Here is a 22,504-nt window from a genome sequence, read left to right on the forward strand (position 1 = left end):
ATGTGCAGATCATAAGTGTGTGCAACTACTGCAGTGTGTACTGGTGGTTTAGATTCATGAATTTTACAGAGAGAGAGCCACCGGCAGGAATTATTTCCTGTGTCATTCAGTGGTGCATTTGGGTAATCTCAGTCTCTCACTGAACGTGCTCCTGTGACTGGGTGGGAGGTATTGTCCAGCATTGTCCTTATCTTGGAAAACATCCTTCTCTCTGACACCACATTTAGAGAGTGCAGCTCCATCCCCACAATGTTACTGGCCTTGTGGATCATCATTGCTTGTTAGTAACTGTGGTCCTAAATTCTTTAATGCCCTTGGTCCTTCCTGCTATCCAGTATACAGAGCACAATGTCAAAACCCCCCACAAAAAAACTACCACCAATTCTGCAGACATAATAAGCTAAGCAAAAGTCGCTGACCCTGTTAGGGGCAATCTCTAAGCCGAGTGAATGCATTCTGAAATCCCATTATGAGCATCCTGGAGACACATTTTCTCCAGCGGTAGGTTTCAACCCTTTCTTCAGGTCACATCATTAGAAAAAGTTTATTTATTTTTTTCTAAAAATGGCTCACTTGAAAAGCAATTCTTTGTTAGCTTGAACAGTCAGAATCCGCACATAGAGGCTGACCTTTGTAGCTTTGAAGGAAAAGTGAGGAAACCACACATGTGTCTCCTACTCCTGTTGGAGACAAATATTATTGCTGCTGTGGTCACATAGGAAGGTTATTGTATCGTACAGTAAAATCAGTATTTTTGTCTGTTTTGTAAAATCTTCTCACATTTAGCCCATTTATTTCATATCCTCAGGACAATATCAGGCTCTGTGGTGGGGGTCATCCAAACTGCACATTGAAATCAGACAATTACCATTTTAAAATGTGTTTTCTTGTCTGATCTCAGATCACCTCACTGAATCACAAGTACTTCAAGAACCACCTAGAGGACAGTTTGTCTCTTGGTCGACCCCTTTTGATTGAGGATGTGGGGGAGGAGTTGGACCCTGCGCTTGACAACATACTTGAGAAAAACTTCATCAAAACCGGCTCCACTTACAAGGTAACAACACAGAACGAAATAATCCTACTTAGATCCATGTGTTAGATTTTACTTTTAGTTAGAAGGGTATGAAATTGGCAGGCATGTTCAAAGACTAGTGGTCAGTATGATGAGACTTTGCCAGCTTCTCCTTGGCACGCCAGCTGTCACACCTGGACTGATAGAGCTTGATTAGCTCAGACAGAGAAAAACAAGCTCTCTCGCTGACACTGCACAGGTAGTGTCGACTAGAAGAGAGTTTTAAGTATGAGTATCATTGGCAGCCAGACCACATTTCCTAGATCATATTAATTCTTTTGAGACAGATTAAAATGTACTTGGTAAGTCTGGGAAAAGGGTTTACACTGTGCAGTGTACATTGTACTATTTCCTCCTTTATTTTGCTGTTTTTTATAGAAGGTCGGCATCATTAGATCTTGTCAAAAAGGCACAGTTGGTTCTCTTGACTCTGCTTTGGGTGTTCAGACAGTTTTGAAAGCTACATTAACAAAAAATACAATAAAATATAAAATTTTAAGACATACTCAGGGAAACAAACATTCAATATGTCACCACTTAGAACAAGGGCAAGTGTCGATACTTTAACAGACTTCTGTTGCATAATGAAACTTCCTTTTCTTTTTTATTTCCATCATTTTTGTTGATGCCAAACAAGTTAAATTCACCACATAAATCGAACTCAATCAGTTGTTAAAGTAACATCAAATTAAATACAGTACACAAAGTGCATTCGGTATCCTGTATTAGCTCACATTCTAATGCAAAGGAGTTCAGGCTGTGGAGCATTGAGCCAGTGCAGATGGGATGTTGGTTGATTTGAATGAATATTATTTTTTGGGGGGCGAAATAAACAAACTGGAGCTACCTGATGCTGTTGCGTGAGTTGTGGGTGTTTGGGGGCATGTTAGTAAAAAAACAAAAATAAAAAAATCAAATGATTTTACAGGATGAAGGCTGAAATTGCAGCATACTTTTGCAGAGTGCTTCCTGTTCCTGAGATGCGAAATGCACCGATTTTGACTCTATTGCAGCTTCAGTTTTATGTAATGTTGAAGATAATTGTAGTTGGGAAAATTGCAGATCACAGTTTGAGTGGTTTTGGTTTCATTAGCCTAAATGACGACCCCAAATTAAGCTTTGGAAGTAGACTCTGGGTACAACAGGACATTCATATGTTTTTAATGGAAAAAATGGTTTGCGCTTTTGGAGAAAAAACATTTATATTGTGCGCAAATGTCTTTTCTGTGTTGCTAATAAAGATTTGAACAATTCCAATTTCCTGAAAACACAAATGAGAACACTCTAAATTAATTCTGCACTTTTGGATGCTAAAAATATGAACTTTTAGCATCCAAATACACCCACATTAATTTCCAATGGAAAACCAGAACTCCAACCAGTAATTCCAACTCTGAGCTCTTTATTATGTTATTTGTAAGACTTAATATTCTAAACAATAACACACATACACCCTCTTGCAGGTGAAGCTTGGTGACAAAGAAGTGGATGTGATGAAGGGCTTCAGGTTGTATATGACCACCAAGCTGCCTAACCCGGCTTACACTCCTGAAATAAGTGCTCGCACCTCCATCATTGACTTCACTGTCACCATGAGAGGACTGGAGGACCAGCTGCTGGGCAGAGTCATCCTCACTGAAAAGCAGGTATACAAGTACTCAAAATGGTAGCCACTAAAGCCAGACGATACATAATTAAGGAACATATTTAAATTAGGTTAGCATAATGTACTATTAGACTGTACCCCTGCATTAATACTGCTTATGTGCATCCTTGTAGAACCTGAAATAAATCTTGAACAACATTTAAATGCAGACTCTCTACATCTTTCCCAATCTCATTTTCTCTGTACTGTGACATCAGAACGCCATTTGAATACAAACAATTGCAACCGCCCTGCTTTGGTCAAACACAGTGTGAGTGGGGAATAAAAGTAACCCAGAAATAGTGCTCACGTGTATCGGTACCAAGCATACGCACAAAGACACAGACAAGTGACGTCAGTCTCACTGGGGAATAGATTAGTGAATTATAAATGCACCAAATGCAGGACTCATTGATTGTCACTCTGAAAAGGCTGGTCCTGTTACAGAAAAACAATTTTCCTTTTGCTGATAGCTGGTCATGAAATGAAAGATTTATTCCAGATGGGAAGAGGCTTGTTACTGTATCTGTGTACTAAATTTGGATTTAATCAAATAAGAGCTAAAACTACTACCTCAGCTGTAAGCCCTGCTTCTTGTCTTTACAATTTGTGCAGTTTTCACAAACCCAACATCACTGTTGAATCGTTTCTTTTTACTTTCAGTCAAACTTCAATTCTACGCACAGCTTTCAGCTCCAGTATGACTTACATCTGTCTTTGTAAGCTATTGAAATCATTCATATGCAGTAATAGAAAGGGTATGAATACTAATTCTGTCCTCTCAGACCCACTGGTTTCAAACCAGCCTGCTGTCTTGACCATAATAATTCTCATAGTAAAAGTAAAATTATAGGAAATGTAAAAAAAAAAAGCATTTTCATAAATATTTGTGTATTCATATTATATTATATTATATTACATTATATGTAAAGAGCATTTATCATTGATAACAACCTGCTGTGATAGTGTCCAACACAGCAGTTCTTAGGAAAATATGCTTGTAATCTACAATCAAAATAGCAATCTAATTGATTTAAAACACACCTGCCACTTAGAAGTGGTGACTGTTTTTTTTATACCCGCTTAAAGGCAGTCAGTTTAATGGGATGTGGATAGTCGGCCTACTTATGAGCCACCATTAAATTTGACTTAGATAACAAGACAAATTTTGTTTTAGTTTAATCTCTCGCACTCTCAAAACAAAATATCACAATTATTGTCTCTCATACTCTAAAAGGGATTTAGCATGCTGGTCAAATTTATGCTCCCAGCAGGCAAGACTGTGGTGTAAATTTTGATAAGACCTGCTTTCCCCAGTGCAGAAATAACACTTTTGGACACTTAGAAGAGGTAAGCTGGAGTCATTTGCTGGGGCTTACTTAGGACTACGGAGAAAAGGGCGACAACATAGCTTTACAGGTCTTATCATCACCCTGAGGCTATCTCTCCTCTAGGGGCGTTTTTATTCTTCATAAGGATTCTGCTCATCTATTCATTTAGATAAGGTATTTATTAATTTTTTTTGCCAAAATCTCAGCTTCTTGACCTTCACGCGGCTGCAGATATTAGTAAGAATAATATAGACAGCTACCAGAGGCCACCATGATAGACAGGCACCGGAGAAGAGTCTAAAGCCACAGACAGAATCAACTCATCAGAGCAATGCAGAATCAAAGACCTTTGATTTTAATGACAGGCTTTCTCTAGCACCATCCTGCAGCTATATCTGCTCATGTGGTTGTGTTTTCTTTGCTTTTATGACACCAGGAATTGGAGAAGGAGAGGACAGACCTCTTGGAAGATGTGACATCTAACAAGAGAAAGATGAAGGAACTAGAAGACAGTCTTCTCTACCGACTGACGAGCACACAGGCAAGAAACCGCAATGTGTCAGAAATGTTCTTTTTAGAAATGGTTAACTACATTGCCACCAGTGAGAAAATGTTTTATTCATTTGCATGGGTGAGGTTGGGGCCAAGTTTTGTGCATTCTCGTTTTTTAATTAAAACTAGAAATAGTTTGCAGCCTTCTTTTTCTTTTTCTCTTTTGCTTTATAAGATATAAATTGTGAAAAATAATCGTTTTTTAAAAAAAAAAAATTGTTTGTGTGTTTTTTAGGGTTCCTTGGTTGATGATGAGAGTCTGATTCTTGTCCTTAGCAACACGAAGTGTACGGCTGAAGAAGTCACTCAGAAGTTACAGATTGCCGCAGAGACTGAGATCCAGATCAACGCAGCCAGAGAGGAGTACCGGCCAGGTAAGTGAAAATGAAAATGATTTAAAAACAAAGTTCCCTCTTTTTTTGTGTGTTTTTCTAAGTAAGCCTGCAAAGTGTCAGTCAGCCTTCAGTTACACAAATGTGAGACATATTGGTTTTAATTGAAAAAATACAGGCTACAGTTAGTGGGGATAGGTTAATTGGTTAATCCATATTGCCCATAGGTATGAATGTGCGAGTGAATGTGAGTGCGAATGGTTGTCTGTCTCTGTGTGTTGGCCCTGCGACAGACTGGCGACCTGTCCAGGGTGTACCCCGCCTTTCGCCCTATGACAGCTGGGATAGGCTCCAGCGCCCCCCGCGACCCTGAACAGGATAAGCGGACGCGAATGGATGGATGGATGGAGGCTACAGTTAACAGAACATTCTTTCAAAAACCTGTTTAAAAATGTCCTCATGAACGATATTACTTGTTTTGTTGGAGTTTGTGCTTTTGTGTTTCCCTGTGTGATTCCAGTGGCCACCAGGGGCAGCATCCTGTACTTCCTGATTACAGAGATGAGTATGGTGAATGTCATGTATCAGACGTCTCTTAGACAGTTCCTGGGACTTTTTGACCTTTCTCTGGCCAGGTGAGGATACGCTGATATTTACCATTTCCTGCTTAATGAATTGGTTTGCCCATAGTAATTTGTTGTGTGTTTATATGTATATTGGAAAGTCTTTGCAAACTTCAAATCAAGGAACTATTGTGCATTTAAACCACCATACCTTTCTAATGTAAAAACCTGCAAGTTATTACTTCATGAAGTTGTGCAATCATTACTAGTAGTTTATATTTGATTTTAGAGAAGTTCTCACTCTTACTACTGGCAAGTATAATTTTATGACATAGCAACAGAATCTTCAAGTTGCTATGTTATTTAGAAGACCTGTTTATTTCCCTGAAAAGGTCTTCTAAAAGCCCTATCACAAGTAAACGGATCGCCAACATCATAGAGTTCATGACCTTTGAAGTTTATAAGTACGCAGCACGGGGCCTGTATGAGGACCACAAGTTTCTTTTCACTTTGCTGATGACGCTGAAGATAGACATGCAGAGCAACAAGGTCAAACACGAGGAGTTCCTCACACTCATCAAAGGTAAGAGGCAGATGCAAACACTGAAGGTTTTGTTTGTACGGGTAAATTGTTGTTTTTGTGAGCACATGCAACCATGGGTTAGTTTGAATATTTGGAACGTTTCAGTGGGGTCATAACTCATGTTGATTACTGGCATTTAGATGTGCATAAGTATTCTTTATTTATTAGGTATTTAACTGCATATTACAAATATAAAGAATAGAATTTTCGTTACATGAAATAACATCAAACAATGCAACAATATTTCTATGATCTACTAAAATACGCCAAATGAAATCTATTCAGTAACGCAGGAAAACAAATAAAAGATAAAAATGCTAAGACCCAAAATTATGAGTTTCAACACATCTGCTCTGAGCTATGAAAAAACATGGCTTGTATTGACAAAGATTCTTAGTACTAAGAATTTAACAACATCCCACCGTTGCAACAAGTGAGTTTGGGAAATTTCTTCACTCCTAGATATTCCACCATCAGCTAAACTACAAAGTGTTAGACCATGTAAAGTTACAGGGCGGGATCACTGAATACTGAGACACATAGTGCATGAAGGCTGCCAGTGCTGTGCTGACTCACAAATTGTCCAGAACCAAAGATTCTACAGCTAACGAATAGATCATTTAGCTAACAACACTCTACTTCCTGTTTGATCGATCACATGGTTGTAAACATGATTATGATATTTCTTACGGCTTGTTAGAATGAACAGACAGATTTTCTGAAACATATTCATCTGGACAAAAACTGTTTTTCCCTACTTTTTCTTAAGATTTATTTTAAAACACCATTTTGAAATAAAAATGAAAATACAAGGGTTTCTGTAAAGCTATCATTCACATCAAAACAGCCTGAAGGTTTGTTAAAATTGCCATCTGTTTCTGCTGTTTGTTATTCTTTTCTTTAACCATATTTATTGTTTATTTCAAGGAGTAGACAGGTTTTAAACCTCATGACAGAAACTATGCAGAATTTGAACATATTGACACTGTAGCAGTTCACTGAATATGATATGGAGTGCTCCTCACTGTGGGGATAAAACCCAGCAATGGCAACTGGCAGAACCAGAACAGCCACAGTCTGGTGCACGCACGCAGCTTCACCATCTGTCAGCTCCGGCCTGATAAACAACAAATTACAATTCTGATGACTTTTTCTGTGTTTTTGAAGATTGGGTTTACATTTTTACATTTGTTATGTATTTTGGGAGTTTAAAATTGAATTTTTTGCATTGGATCCTCCAGTTATACTTGCAGGTGTCTATATCTGTAATTGTTCATGTTCATATTATTCAGGAGGTGCATCCTTGGATCTGAAGGCTTGCCCCCAGAAACCAGCTAAATGGATCCTTGACATGACCTGGCTAAATCTTGTAGAGCTCAGCAAACTTTGGCAGTTCGCTGATATACTGGATCAGGTACAACATACACTTGATCAATTTAGACATGCCTTGACAGCTGTATGATAGTGTCCTTTAGCCTACAGAAAATCTACCCACTTGGACTTTTATCTTTTAAGTCTTCAGATAGCAGTTCTAATCTATCACATACACACCTGCACACTCACACACTCACATACACAGCAGTTGTCTCAAGGTGCTTATTAAATACTTTTCACAGCTCTTCTTTGCTCTAGTAAGCATGTCAATATCAGTCTCATCATGGCTCACTTCATTTCCCTCTTGTACATAGACACACACTCATCATGATGGACTGTCACTCACACTTAAATACACACACCCTTGTGGATGAATGACAGCACTGTGGTCCCCGTGGAGTCAAAACTCAGTGCTCTGTGAAATGAGCTTAGTTGGAGAAACTTCCAGTCAAATACTTTTGGCTGAGCGTGTGTGTGCGTGTGTGTGTGTGTGTGTGTGTGTGTGTGTGTGTGTGTGTGTGTTAAGTAGCAGCAGGTAGCTTTTTGACTGCAGTAAGTAGTCGTTAAAGGGCATACTCTTTTTCAAGATTACACACATGCCTAAATATGAGCAATATTTTAAAGGTACATTTTTATTGAGATTTAGAAGCAGGGCTTGCTTTATCCCTTTGAAGTGACTTGATTTCTTAAAGAAACTAGTTGTTAAGATGTTGTTAATACAGCTTTATTAGGAAACCTGCCTAATTTTTTCTAATTTTGTTCGATTACACACAGTTATCCATGGCATTGCTGTTGTTACAAAAGATAAAAACATGCGTGTTTAAGGTGATTTATGATTCTGACTTGACCACCATATGTGTCGGTGCCTGAAGTTTTTGCAATGGTGATAGTTTGTAATTTGGGCCTAAATAAGCAGTTTTCCAAGAACAACATCCACCCACAGGTGGGGAACGTTTTTGCTAGATGTTATTGGATTAGCCCTGGACTGAAGCTGGACTGGTTGAGGTCCCCCTGGATGTTGTAGCTGTGTAGCAAATTAAAGTGAAACGCTCTGGATTAGAGAGGTGGTGAAAAAAAAAAAGACAAGGAGGAGGTGGTGGACTTTCTAACTGTTCTGCTTTTAGCAAAGTGACATTGAAGTTGGCTTTGTGTATTTCTTCATAAGATACACACCAATGGTATAAGCGAATGGGCTAGTTTTCTTGCAGTATTATTGTGACGACAGGTCTGACTTTCGATGTTATTCAGAAGTTTAAGTTATTCAACAGAAGTTTTGAGGTTTAGTCAAGCATTTAGTGATGATGTTTGAAAATGTTCAGTTATCTTCTTCTACGTCTTGACTTTGTACACACTTTCTTTTCATCGCTGTAGCCAGGGTGATACTACAATTTTAATTATAATTTATTTGTCACTATTAACAGGATACATAACACAGGCTTTTAAGGTTTCTGTCATTAAATTACTTCTTAAATTCCTTGCTTGATCTAAGTGTCTCATCTAATTATAGACCATATTGCAACCATCTTATTTCAAAAAATTATCCACTTCCTCTGTTTTAAGATAAATAAAACGTTCCTTTTTTATAAAGCCTATAGTTAGCAATAAAAATAAACCTTAATTAAAATCAAATTGAATTGGATTAAACTGAATTTTTGCTTCCTTGTATGTTTTTGTTCCAAGAAAAAAAATGGAAAACTGCCTATTTCACCTGTTATGTAAAAGTGAGCCTTTAGAAGAGTAACACTTGCCCTCAGTCTCAAATTATCGAATCTCCGATAAATTTGGAGCAAAAACAGTCTTTACTTGTTAATGTGTTAAGTGAATTTCAGTCTGGCATTAGAACGGGGCACAGTACAATTACTACTGCTTCAGAAATGATCTTGTGGATTGAACTGTAGACAGTAATTTGGGCTGCCAAAAAGGGCATCTAAGAACTAAGTCATGTTTTGCTTGGGGATCAAATACTTATTTCTCACAATGATAGGTGAATCAATTTGTAACTTTTATGTAATGTGTTTCTTCTGGATTTTTGGTTGATGTTCTGTCTTTCTAAATTGAAATGAAACAACCATTAAAAATAGAGACTGTTTTTCATTTCATTGGAAGTGAAACTTACAAATTGGCAACTTACAAATTCAGCAGGGGATCAAATAATTGGTCCCTCCACTATGTATGTGTTACCTTATGACTGACTGCTAAACTGTCTTGGGTATATCCTCAATTTTTTTTTTCTAAATTTGATCCTAAAGTATGTGAGAGTTTAAAGCTATATTGATGAGCTGTATCCACTGTTATACAGTTAAAAGGTTATTGCCGTGCCATTGCCAGACTTGTTTAATTTCCCCCAGGGATCAATAAAGTATTCTGATTCTGATTCTGATTCTGATTGCCATGCCACTTCTGCTAGTCTAGTTTCCTTTGTGCTTCGTTGTGATAAACATAACAATATTAGCACAATCTGTTGGCATATTTTGTGCTATCACACATGCAGATCGCATCTTGGAAGCACATGGTGTTTACAGCAGTGTCAATTCATGGCCTCCTGTTATTGCATAATCATCTAGTTAGGTCACGCATTACATGTTGTGTCTGTCTGTGCTCGTTATAAAATGAAGTGCCATAAATAAGACTTCTTCCATGCATGAGACCTCAGCTATATTGTCATGAATTGCTGTGTGAAGCAGGCAGGATAGGACAGAAATGCAGACTCACACTCAGAACAGCTTTATTGCTGGACGCCAGGAATACAAAACTTATTAAACTGGGAATACACATGAACTACACAGGCAGGCAGAGCACACAGCGGGGAAATGAGGGAGATCACGACACAGGACAGAGGGAGACGCAGACATAAATACACACCAGGGCAAACGAGGGAACAAACTACTGGAGGGGACCCAGCCGAACGTGATCTAACTAACGAGACACGGGGACACAAAACTGAACATGATGCACACCAGACAGAAGACTATCAAAGTAAACCAGGAATCACTAAGACAGAGACCAAGTCACACAACTTGACACGGGAGCTGGGAGGAAAGAAAATTCAGGGAGATGAGACGGACCAGGGAGATAACGGGAGGAGACAACGAGGGGGACACGGAAACAGTTAAGGGAGACGAGACACAGAGAGAGAGCGAGGGAGTGCACATAGTCAAACAGGGTACATTTCATCCTTCTTTTGTCTTTTTTTGTTGTTACTTATTAGCTTTCTTTTGTTGGCCACTTTGAAGATCACTTTGTGTCTAAATATGTTTGAAGTGTTCACAGTATTCTTTTATCTTTTCTGCAGATTTTGATGTGCTGTAATGCAGTTAAAGTTTTGCCCTGTTTTATATTTGTTTCCCACGTCAGAGCTTTTTGTCACAGATAAGTCTTCTTACAGATAAGTCGTAACGAGAAACAGTGGAAGGCTTGGTTTGACAAGGAGGCCCCAGAGGAGGAAGTAGTCCCAAACTCCTATGACCAGTCTCTTGACTGTTTTAGACGGCTGCTCCTCATACGCTGCTGGTGTCCTGACAGGACCATCGCACAAGTAAGGAGAGACATGTTTATGCATGGCTATAGAGGACAGATACAATGATTAAATTCAGTTTTCTTTATATAATGCCAATTCAAAACAAAAAGTTCCTTGGAACATTAATATTGTAATAACTGTTATAAGTTCCCCTGTGAACAAGCCTTTGGTGACGGTGCTCCAGAATTAATGATCGGGTCCTTGGCAGAAGCTGGTTTAGGTTCAGAAAGGGAGGCCATCTACTGCGACTGGTGAGGGGTAAAGAGGAGAGAGAAAAGGAGAACATAGAGAGACCAAGGACAAAGCATAAACTACAGGAGTGAGAAGGGAAATATTAACAGTATGAATATTGCAGTGTAAACTTTAAAAGCATCAGAAGAGTCTAACCAGCCTATAGCAGCATAGGATGGCTAAGGGTCACCCAATCCATTTTCTTTAATTAGAAAGCCAAACATTGGTTGTCTGGTCTGTTTTTTGGTCATGCTTTTGCCTACTTTATAATATACAACACAACAAGTAGAACAGGCAATGTAAATCTACTTTTCTCATTTCTATCATAGTGCATTTTCAATAGTATACTGTAGACTGCAATTAAAATTAATAATTACCACTAAAGAAAGAGAAAAGGCTTAAAGTTGCTAATCTGAGAGTTAATGGCTTAAAGCTTGGGAAGCGATACCTCCTGACTTAAAAATACAGCTACATAAATGAGACACGGACCACAAAACAAGAATGTATAATCTCTTAATCTTCACTGAAAGCTGCTTGGTCAAAGCTCTTCTTGAGATAAGAAGCAGCTTGTGTAACTTGTTGTTATACAGCTTTCACCCTCCAGCCTGCTGTGCCTGAATATTTACAGTGGCTAAAAGATATTCAGTTTTACTGATGGATAACTTTCTGGCCCACTGAAGACAAGCCTGGAGTCCAATTTATTTAGTTAAACTCACAGTCCAGTCCACAGTTGCCCTAGCCTTAAGGGTAAAAAGAGTTAGCCAGTAAAGAAAATGCTTTGAAGAATTATCTCAGTTCTCAGCTTTCTAGAAAGTAAATTTATTCCAATATATACTATTGGACTACTTTGCTCAACTCTTTGCATTACAAAGCATTTAAAAAATTACATCTGCTTTGCATCATATTCTTTCCTTTAGGCCCGTAAATACATAATGGACGCAGTAGGGGAGAAATACACTGAAGGGGTGATTCTTGATTTAGAGAAGATGTGGGAGGAGTCGGACCCACGAACACCTCTCATCTGCTTCCTTTCAATGGGCTCAGATCCAACTGACTCCATTATAGCACTCGGGAAGAAGCTGAAAATCGAGACCCGTTATGTATCCATGGGTCAAGGACAAGAGGTCCACGCACGCAAGCTTCTGCAGCAAACTATGGCTAATGTGAGTGGTGAGATATTACTGCTGTTTTAGCAATACAGATGTTCTGTCTCTAAAAATGTGGTTTGGAATTTATAGAAATTATTTAGGGTTTTCTTGAATTCTTGAACTCCTCATTTATAGTCTTCGTCATGGATGATAGGCATACTACTGTGTTTGTCCCCAGGGTGGCTGGGCCTTACTCCAGAATTGCCACCTGGGTTTGGACTTCATGGATGAGCTCATGGACACTGTGACAGAGACAGACTTTGTCAACAACAGCTTCCGCCTTTGGATGACCACTGAGGTCCACAGACACTTTCCCATCACACTTCTCCAGATGTCCATCAAGTTCACCAATGAACCACCACAGGGCCTCAAGGCAGGGCTTAAGAGGACATATGGCGGTAGGTTTGGCTCACTTAAGCTCACATTAAAGAAGTCCAGAAATACTAGCCAGTTTAATAGATCCAATTTATCTATGTGATAAAGAAAGAGGACCTAAGAGAATGAAATATATTCCAATATTGATGTGTACATTTGGAGATGCAGATATACAAAACACCTCTACTTCGTGATATCCATGATAGGAATAAGTAAGTGAATAAAAAGATGGAAATGTGGGAGAAACACCTGTTTGATGCTATATTTATTGTATTCCGGATTTTGTTTTTTACCCATGTTACCCAAGGTTAGTAAAATTTTAAACAAGTCTGAGTTATCTAGTCTGTGTTTTGGTCCAAAACAAGGGTGAAGAAAGAAAAGAATCTTTAAAATGTAGAAACCAGCTGTCTTTTCCTGGCTCAGATGACATGGTTCCTGGAGGGGAATTGAGATCGTATCTACAGCTTGAATTTTTTTTTATTTTTTTTATAGAAAACAAGCAGAAAAAAAAAACAAAGCAACATACTAAACACAACACCATCGCATTAATCTAGCTAAGTGTAAACAGCAGTAAATACTAAATATTCAATGTTGTTGTGCAGCACGCAGGACAGATGTGCGTCGAAGTAGCAGCCAAGAAAGGTGTAATTTGGGTCTACGAGCAGTGAACACCCGTGTGCATACCTGTGTGGATCCGCGCGCTTGCATTCCAAAGGTTTCTCCATGTAATGATCTGCTAGGGAATTCTGATTTCGATTAGTAATTGCAGTTTGGTATTATATCAGAAAGAAGGTATTATTTTGACTGACATATTCAGTTCACTATCTTTTCTCCCACATTTACGCAACAAATCCTAACTGTTCGCTAAAAAGGAAATCTGTGTGTGCATGTTTGTGCAATGCTTGGTTTTAGAAGTAACTGACTTTATTCAGTTATGGATTATTTCAATACATTTCTGTAGATGTTACACTTAGCCTCCTTTTGGGCATGCAGTACATCTTTTTGACCTGCATGTCCCTGACCAGGTATAAACCAGGACCTTTTGGATGTCAGTAACATGGCGCAGTGGAGGCCGATGCTGTATGCAGTAGCCTTTCTTCACAGCACAGTTCAGGAGAGAAGGAAATATGGCCCCCTGGGATGGAATATTCCCTATGAGTTCAACCAGGCTGATTTTAATGCCACTGTCCAGTTTGTTCAAAACCATCTTGATGACATGGATATTAAGAAGGTAGGTAGAGTAATGCTTATTATTCTGTGTGATTAGGACTCTTGACCATAAAAAAATGTTAAAAGGGTTGAGATTTAAAGAAAGGATATTGTAAATACTTATCAACAACAGCCATCTGCTGGGAGTTTTAGAGCTTTCTGACTGTGTATGTATTCAGTCTGCTCACAAATTATATTGCACATTCATGAACAATTTTTTTGTCATCCTTTATCACTGTTTTATCATCTCCTTAGGGTGTGTCCTGGAACACAGTTCGATACATGATTGGAGAGATTCAATACGGTGGTCGTGTGACCGACGACTATGACAAGCGCCTCCTCAACACCTTTGCCAAGGTGTGGTTCAGTGAGGAAATGTTTGGACCTGCATTTAGCTTCTACAGGGGCTACAGCATCCCAAAGTGCTCCAGTGTTGACCAGTATCTAACATACATTCAGGTCAGTCTCTAAAAATAAGACATTTCTTAGTGCAACGTGTCTGCCAGAACTCCCACTGTGTCAGTGACTGAAAATTCATCTGTTTCCAGACTATTTCTCTTTTTTTCTCACTCAAAGTTAAGTTCTGTGATATACAGTGTTGGGTAAGTTACTTTAAATGAGTAACTTAGTTACATTACTAGTTACTTCTATCAAAAGTAACTCAGTTACTTCAAGTTACTCGTTACTTTCAGAGTAACTAGTTACTAGGGAAAGTAACTTTGGTTTTACTCAGAATTCTCTTGTTAATGTGTTGCTTCCGTAACTGGATACCCAGCAAGATTCTTCTTCTAGCTTGCTTACTTACCACAAGTGCACTGTGCCACCTACCAATAGAAAGGAAAAAATAATGTGCACATTTCCACGAGAGAAATCCCACGCCTGATTCTATCCTAGCCTGCTTTTTACATCCAACACAAAAACTGCAGTCGTGGTGCTTTCGATTGTACTCAGAACTCGGAAATTCTGCCTTCTGAATAGGAAGATGTAGGTAACACCAGACTGCAGATGAGCTGCATACAGGGCTGGACTGGGACAAAAAAATCGTCCCGGGCATTTTGACTAGAGACCGGCCCACCATTATAGGAAAAATCATAAAGCCTTTGAATGAAAATAAATACTGTTGTGACAGTGATGTACACTGTTCTGATGGTATATATGCATCAATCTATCAATTGTTTGTTGTAAGACTCAGATAATTATTTTTTAAAAGTGAGACATTTTAAATGAGAATAAGAAAGTATTTCCTTGTGCCCCCCTTTCCCTTTTAATTCCCTACATGGACCCCTGGCAACACTTTGCTAGACCCGCCCCTGCACAGTTACCAGCTGTCAGCTGCTTAGAAAAGGATCCTGGTGTTATTTATCTCTCAGAAACAGTTCATAACTTCCCTTCAACTCATTCATGTTAACTAAAAGGTAAACCTGTTTCTCCATCACAGCTCTGATGATTCAGTAAGGACATCTCCTGGTTTCATCTTCATGTTTCCCACTCACCACATCTCCAAACCGACATCATGACCAGCAGCTTTACAGCTGTGGCTCCAGCAAACATCAGCTGATACTAGAAATTAATATTAAATAAATTCTAACAACAGCTGATCAAGCTTAAAAGTGCTGCTGTTGTTTAGCGCAACATCCGCTGGTTTCCTCTTTCTGCCGCAAAGTGGGCGATAAATAAACAAGAGAGAAAAGCCGATCAGCTGATCATTGATCAGTTTCATGATTGAAGTAGAAACAGGAGAGGGAGGGTGAGAGGATGAGAGAAGAAGAGGCAGCTGTGCAGCGTAAACACAGAATAACTCCAGCTTTGTGTCTTTTTCATTGTAGCTGAAGTCCGGGACAAACTGTTCCTTTTCACCTCAATAAGAAACGCGTAATATTTTCTCTGAATACCAGACGATTCTGTTTTTTACGGGACGGTTGGCAACTCTAATAATTAACCTTATGAACAAAATAAAGTTCAACATCAGTAACATAGCACCCACCCAGCTGTATAGAAACTCCGTCATGCTAGCTAGCACGCAGTACAAAAAAGTCAGCATAACGAAAATAAACTCCACCTAAACTTGGTTCATATCTGACCCAGATGGACTGCAGGTTATAACTTCTTACCTGAAGTTCAGTTCACCTGACACTGGGACCGGCGGCCGCTTCGGGTCTCTCCTCTTGCCTCCCTTTCTCTCATCCACCTGCTGGCTTCCACCACTTGCTAATGTTATTGAATCTGTGGAAGCTCCGCGATAGCCACCACACGAAGTAACGAATAACGAGCCTATCTAAATCCCAGTAACGAGTAACGCGTTCCTGGTTTTGGCATAATAACTAGTTACCGTGCTCGTTACCACAATAATAACGTAGTTACTGTAATGCGTTACTTAATAACGCGTTAGTCCCAACACTGGTGATATATTTATTGTTTAGCGGGGTGTCATTTATTTATTTATTTATTTGTTGTTGCTTTCTTGTGATGTGCTCTTGTTACATCCAAAATGCACTCTATGTGAGATTTCACAGATTATATATATGAGTTATTAGTGTGCTTAACTTGTAGGTGTGTGTGTGTCTAGGGGCAGTTCCTGAGCTTGTTTCATTAAAGGTAGTTTCATTATGACGGATGCTTATGGCTGTCAGGCTCAGCAGGCCCATTGTATTTGTGCTGCTTCTTAAACTGAGAATGACAACACAGCCTTAGAAAACTCATGCACAAACCTATACATATGCATTCAACGGCATGCACATATAGCACATTAAATCTGTAAATGTTGGGCAATTTCAATTTTTTTTACATATTTTACTTCTGTATGCTGCCAAGACTTGATGTTAAATGAAAGTTTCCACTCGTAGCTTTTATTAAAGATGTTAAACAGAAGTCTTGCATCATCTGTTCATGAATTGAAGCCCTTTTAGTACCCAGTTATGAATTGGACAAAGTTGCATAAGGATTGTTTTTAGTATTTGGATGAAAATTATTTACATGAAGTCCAGAACCCATAGTCATCATCAAATGCCTTGCTGAAGAATTAAAAGAACACAGCAAGGGATGCAGGCCATTCTGTCTAGTATAAGCTATCTCTGTTTTTCTGTCACCATCCATTTTTCTTTCCGTATTAGCCACCATCCTGATGTTTTACCCTGTCTGAAAACAGAATCCATCACGACTGAAGAAAGTATGATACATCAATAACCACTTGCTGAAGTTGCTGAACAAGCAAAAAACAAACTTGCAGAAATGTGGTTATCTACTGGTACTGTCACACATTTTGAAGTGTTCTAGTTCAGCAGATAAAAGAATTGAGGTGAAACCTGTGAAATTGAAACATTCTCTGTTTAGAAGGGCAAATGTATATCTGCTAAATCATGCTGTAAACTGGGTTAAGAACTGTCCCAAATATAAAACAAAGCAAGACAAAACATTTGTCATCAGCTGGTTTTGTCTAACTGATCATATTTAAGTATTATACAGTACTTAAAAACAACACAACGCTGTCACGCTGATGGTAAAAACACAGGCCTTTAACACAGTGCCGCTGTGCCACTTTATTTTTTAACAAAACACTACGCTTTATGTATAAAGAACTGCCTATTCTACTACTTATTGAAGAAAAAGAATCCACAAAAGATTATTTTTACTTTCTTTTATTTGTTCCAGATAAATTATAAATTATTTTTTAAAAAGCAATGAAATGCATCAGATGTCTCCCATGCTTTCTTTTCTGCTGTAATTTTTTTTTTTTGAACATAAATTGGTCTATTGAAAATAAAATGTAGTAAGAACCACTACATTTTTTCAATAGGCCAATTTATGTTTAAGAAAACCCCAACAATCAAATGATCTCATCTGAGCAAGCACTGGGCGACGGTGGGAAGGAAAAACTCCTTTGTCTTAAAAAGAAGAAACCTTCGACAGAACCAGGCTCAGATGGTGCGGCTTCTGTCAAGACCGGTTGGGGGTTAGGTAGTTAAAAAACTACTCTAACGGTACAGCACTACAGCTTTTTGGTGGAAATGGGTGGAAGGATGGGTGTTACACCTCGTTTCATTGGAGGTCTTACAGGTGGTCGGGGTGTAGATTCAGCTTTTTTACAAATAGGTGGCAGAGGGACAGGACTAGGTCGTGGAATTATAACTAGTTGGGTGGGAATAGGTTGTCTGTGAAGGTTCTCAGTCATGGGAATAGGTTGCTTTCCACTTCTGGATATAGGTGGAACACACATCCTACGAAAAGGTGGTAGGTTGTCGGTCGAGAAAGTTTCCTTTTTCGTTGGTTGTGTGACTTGAGGAGCGGGTGTCAACTTTGTCTTTTTCGGTCTAATGGGTGGCAGTGGAGTCCGCTGTAACTGTTGTTCGTCAGATGCATCTTCCCTGCCTACGTAAATGTATTTATGTTCCTCAAAAAGGGCAATGTCTTTTTCAACTTGACTCATTGCCTCTTCGAGAAACATTTTGTAATTGTATTTTTTGTGCTGTGAAGGGGAGATAGTAAAAGGGAGGGATTGATATTCAAAGTTTAGCTCATTAAACCTCCTCTTTAGGCCCTGGAGAATGTTTTGTTTCTCCTGTTCGGCCAGTGGTTTAACTGTTTCCTGTTGTTTTGTTAACCAGGCATCATTGTCCTGCTTAGCCTTTTCTTTCTCTGCCTTTCTTCTACGCAGGTAGCCTGGAACGATTCTGTAATCGTTTTTCTGTAAATAAAAGGGGACAAGTCCAGATTTCTCAAGGAGCTGCTTGTCCCCTTTGCGTGTATCCACACAAGCAGGTTGAGCCATGACTTTCTTCATGCCTGTGTGTTCTGGTTTTTTCCTGAATGTGTGTTCAGGTTTTTCGCCTTCTGGCCTCTGTGGGCACATTTCGCGATGAGATGGCGCCTTAACTGTTCTTGGCACCATGGTCCTGTGTTCATTTTTATATTTATTTTCTAATACAATTGCTTCCCTGTATTTAGAAATATACATTTTAGGTTTGGGTGGAGGAAGAGTACTCTACTTTGGGAGAAGGTTATAAGCGCTTTCATCTGAAAACACAATTCAATCGCTAGCTTAAATTCACCTGCAAGGGAATTCTACAACTGTGTGTCGAGGCACCCCTATTTATAGATTTTTATGGCCTGGCATGTGACATCATGGTGGCCTGGCATGTGACATCATAGTGGCCTGGCATGTGACATCATGGTAGCCTGTCTTTGTTCTGTCATTTAAGCCCCACCCCCCTGGTTACTGTTGCTATTGTAACTATTATATTATGAATGCTGGTAGCTAGCATTCCACACACACACATACACTTTTTGCCAAGGTTCCAGCTGCAGTCACCAAGACATGTAAATGTATTTAGTAACCCTCTGGGGTCCAGAGTATAATTGGCCGTTTTTGACTACTTTAGATTTTACCTCTATATTTCACCTTTAAAAAAATCTTCTTCTTTTTTTTTTTGGCACAACCTCAAATATCTGAAATTTGAGTTAATTTTTCATTTATACTATATTTGCACAATAGATCTAAATTCAGACAAAAAAAATTCAAAATCCGAGTAGAAAATACTTGTCATTTTTACTGTAAAAGCCACAAACATGTTTAAGGAATTGTTTTCATAACTTGAAATGCGAATAGAAGTTGTACATTTGTAAAAATTATGCACAAGTTTTGCAAACAACTTTATGTTCAGTATAATATATGCAGGTTTTCTTCCTGAATACTATCGTTGTTTATATTTACTGCGGGAAGAAACGGTTTTTATAAGGAAAAACACTAGAAAGCACTCAGTCCCCCTCCCAACTCCCCCAGCCTTTCCTATTGGTGAAAAAATATACCATGTGGACCAATCAAAAAATGATAGGGCAACATAGCATTTAGTTGTTTACGAAGGCGGGCAGGTGTATACATATAGTTTGAGTCTGACGGCTCTTTGTTTGCTTCTCATCTGTAAACTCTGCATACTCTCTCATGTGATTCAGTTTGTTTTGAAAAGTCTCAACAGGATCTTGAGCTTTATTGTGAAAGGTTTACGTGGAAAACAAACAAGCGTACAGCGGAACCACGCGATGGTTTTACCGTCATTGTTGCTAACGAAAACACGTAAAAACAGGCACTTGCCCGCCCATAGTGTGGTTATATTAAATATAAGAGAAAGAGAGAACTTTAAGAAATTAATATAGCCACTAAGGTGACCGTGAAAACGATGAAAAATACTGCTGTAAACAGTTTATTTTACGACATCACGAAACAAACGATAGCGTAATAGGAAACGATAGACATTTTTATATTGTCATTTGATATATATCGTTATATCGAACAGCCCTAACATACACTCTTATATTTGTACATATATTTATTCTTATAATTCTCAGATTTACCCATTCGTATATTTTGCTTGTTCTTATGTTATTGTATTTTGCACACCTCTGTTGCACACACATAAGAATTGTCATTTAACCCCCCCCAGTAAGAATAGTTTTTTATGGTATTGAAAATCATGCCCAATAATGTTAATTTACATTAATAACATAGTGTGATGTAAATCCTTGATGCCACCAAACCCTATCAAAACAAGCTGTATCCCCAAACTGTCACCACACACACACACACACACACACACACACACACACACACACACACACACAGAGAATCCCTGACAAAAGTTTCTTTGTGTTTGTTTGGCGTAGTGCATTGGTACTGGGGATGCACTCTCTCAGATCTGGCCTCTGTTTTTGAAGCCAGTTCATTTGTCTGTGCGGTATAAATGTGGTGCTGTTGCTTTTTCCTTCACACAGTCATACACTCTGTCCTGATGAATGTATTTATTAAGTTGTGCCCCTTCAAGTGTCTTTCCCTTTGCTGGATAACATTAGTTATTCGCTCAGAAAGTTAGGGATGACTTGAAATTAAAATTATACCGAAGGTCAGGCCATAGCATACTTAAACTGTTACACGGTGTAGTGGTATCAAAAACTCTTCACACATCAATCCTGTTGGCCTTTTTTTTTCTTTTTCTTTTTTTTAAATTTTCCAGTCTGTTTTGTGTGTTAGCCATTTCTGCTGTGTGTTTTATTTTCATCTATTAACTTTAACAAATTATTTTTTACATATTTATTTGCCAACTTTAGCTTTAATAATTCCTTTTATTTGTTATTACCTTCACCAAACTATCTCTGCTGTTTATTCATTAATCCTGTCTAACAGTTTCTATTGAGGCATTACTTTTAGATTTATTTTTAAATTTGTCGGTTACTTTCCATCACCATAATGTGGTGTTCAGAAAAAATGCAGGTCAAAGGGTTTTTTTCCGCCACCGAAGCTACGTCCATGTTTTACCCTGTCTGTTATCCTTTATCTTTAGGTAATCAGTTATACTGTTGTTCATACTCTTCGGCCAACAGTTTTAGCGTTCTCTAGTCTTGCTGCTATACTACCATTTCTCTGTAGTAAAAGTAGAAGTCGTTATAACTGTTCAGCTAATTAGAAATATTTTATCTAACTAGTCACAGCAGACGGAGGCCCCTCACTGAGCCTGGTTCTGTTGGTGGTTTCTTCCAATGTCACCAAGTTCTTGCTCAAAGGGTGTTATATGACTGTTAGGGATTTTTTCTGTATTATTGTAGGGTCTTAACCCCACAATTTAAAGCGCCTTGAGGCGACTGTTGTTGTGATTTAGCATTATATGAATAAAATTAAAATGAATTCAATTGATCTTTTTCGCAAACTGTAAGCTGACTGTTTCCCCTTTCTTCTGTCTTTAGATATTACAGGGGAACACATGGGGTCATAGTGGTATATGACGTCACGAGTGCGGAGTCCTTTGTCAATGTAAAACGATGGTTACATGAAATCAACCAGAACTGTGACGACGTGTGCCGAATATTAGGTGAGTGCGCTCCAAAGAAACACCTTGGCACACACATAAGTTTTTGAACGCTCAAAATAAGCGTCACACTTGCGGAAGCCGATATACCCGCCAAAACGCCGTGCATTTATCGAGACTTTCAACCCCAGGTAGGCTAATTATCAATCTTCGGATCCACATTATGTCAGCAGCTCCACCGTGAACTATGTTAAAAACAAACACCGCTCACGCCTCACAGATGACAGCTTACAGTCCTGCGTAAAGATGAAAGTGACTTCATACAGCTCCGATTTGCAGACGCTGTGCGCAGAGATTCAGGAGCAGAAGTCCCATTGTAAACATATCACGGCAGACCCAACGATGTTTCCATGAACACACTTTACAGCTTCTCTTTATTGACCACTTTTCACACACGGTTGCCGTATGCATACAGCCGGTGTTAAAGCTCACAGCCCGACACATACCAACACAACAGCATAGAGAGCACAGACGTTAAGGCGCCGAGGCGTGATCGCGGGTGCCGCTCAGGTGCGTCCGCCTCCCCTGCAGCGGCGCTGCAGACCACGCCCCGCCACACACATTAACCAGGTAAAATACATATTGTCAGGGTTCCTGGGTCGGTGACCCAGTGTTTTCAGTTTTGTTCATGTTCATATATATATATATATATAGCATATAGTAAACAATGAATCTGTAAACGACAGCTGTTGACATTTTTTAAAAATGAATGAAAAAGC

At 38.9% G+C, this 22,504-nt stretch overlaps 1 protein-coding gene across 1 annotated transcript in view; it reads left to right on the forward strand.

Annotated features, from left to right (window-relative positions):
* The window catches only part of LOC113027353 (dynein axonemal heavy chain 5-like), a 79,143-nt gene that overhangs the window by 52,228 nt on the left and 4,411 nt on the right, over positions 1 to 22,504 (forward strand). Inside the window, exons 56-68 of the mRNA XM_080309139.1 lie at positions 902 to 1,057; positions 2,539 to 2,721; positions 4,488 to 4,592; positions 4,839 to 4,977; positions 5,456 to 5,570; positions 5,891 to 6,081; positions 7,374 to 7,495; positions 10,841 to 10,990; positions 12,121 to 12,366; positions 12,530 to 12,749; positions 13,752 to 13,957; positions 14,191 to 14,394; positions 21,664 to 21,788. Of these exons, the coding sequence (XP_080165265.1) occupies positions 902 to 1,057; positions 2,539 to 2,721; positions 4,488 to 4,592; positions 4,839 to 4,977; positions 5,456 to 5,570; positions 5,891 to 6,081; positions 7,374 to 7,495; positions 10,841 to 10,990; positions 12,121 to 12,366; positions 12,530 to 12,749; positions 13,752 to 13,957; positions 14,191 to 14,394; positions 21,664 to 21,702 (2,076 nt within the window). The 3' untranslated portion in view covers positions 21,703 to 21,788. The remainder of the gene's footprint in view (positions 1 to 901; positions 1,058 to 2,538; positions 2,722 to 4,487; positions 4,593 to 4,838; positions 4,978 to 5,455; positions 5,571 to 5,890; positions 6,082 to 7,373; positions 7,496 to 10,840; positions 10,991 to 12,120; positions 12,367 to 12,529; positions 12,750 to 13,751; positions 13,958 to 14,190; positions 14,395 to 21,663; positions 21,789 to 22,504) is intronic.

Source organism: Astatotilapia calliptera, chromosome 12 (assembly GCF_964374335.1).
Source record: "Astatotilapia calliptera chromosome 12, fAstCal68.1, whole genome shotgun sequence".
In the NCBI taxonomy this organism is placed as follows: domain Eukaryota; kingdom Metazoa; phylum Chordata; class Actinopteri; order Cichliformes; family Cichlidae; genus Astatotilapia; species Astatotilapia calliptera.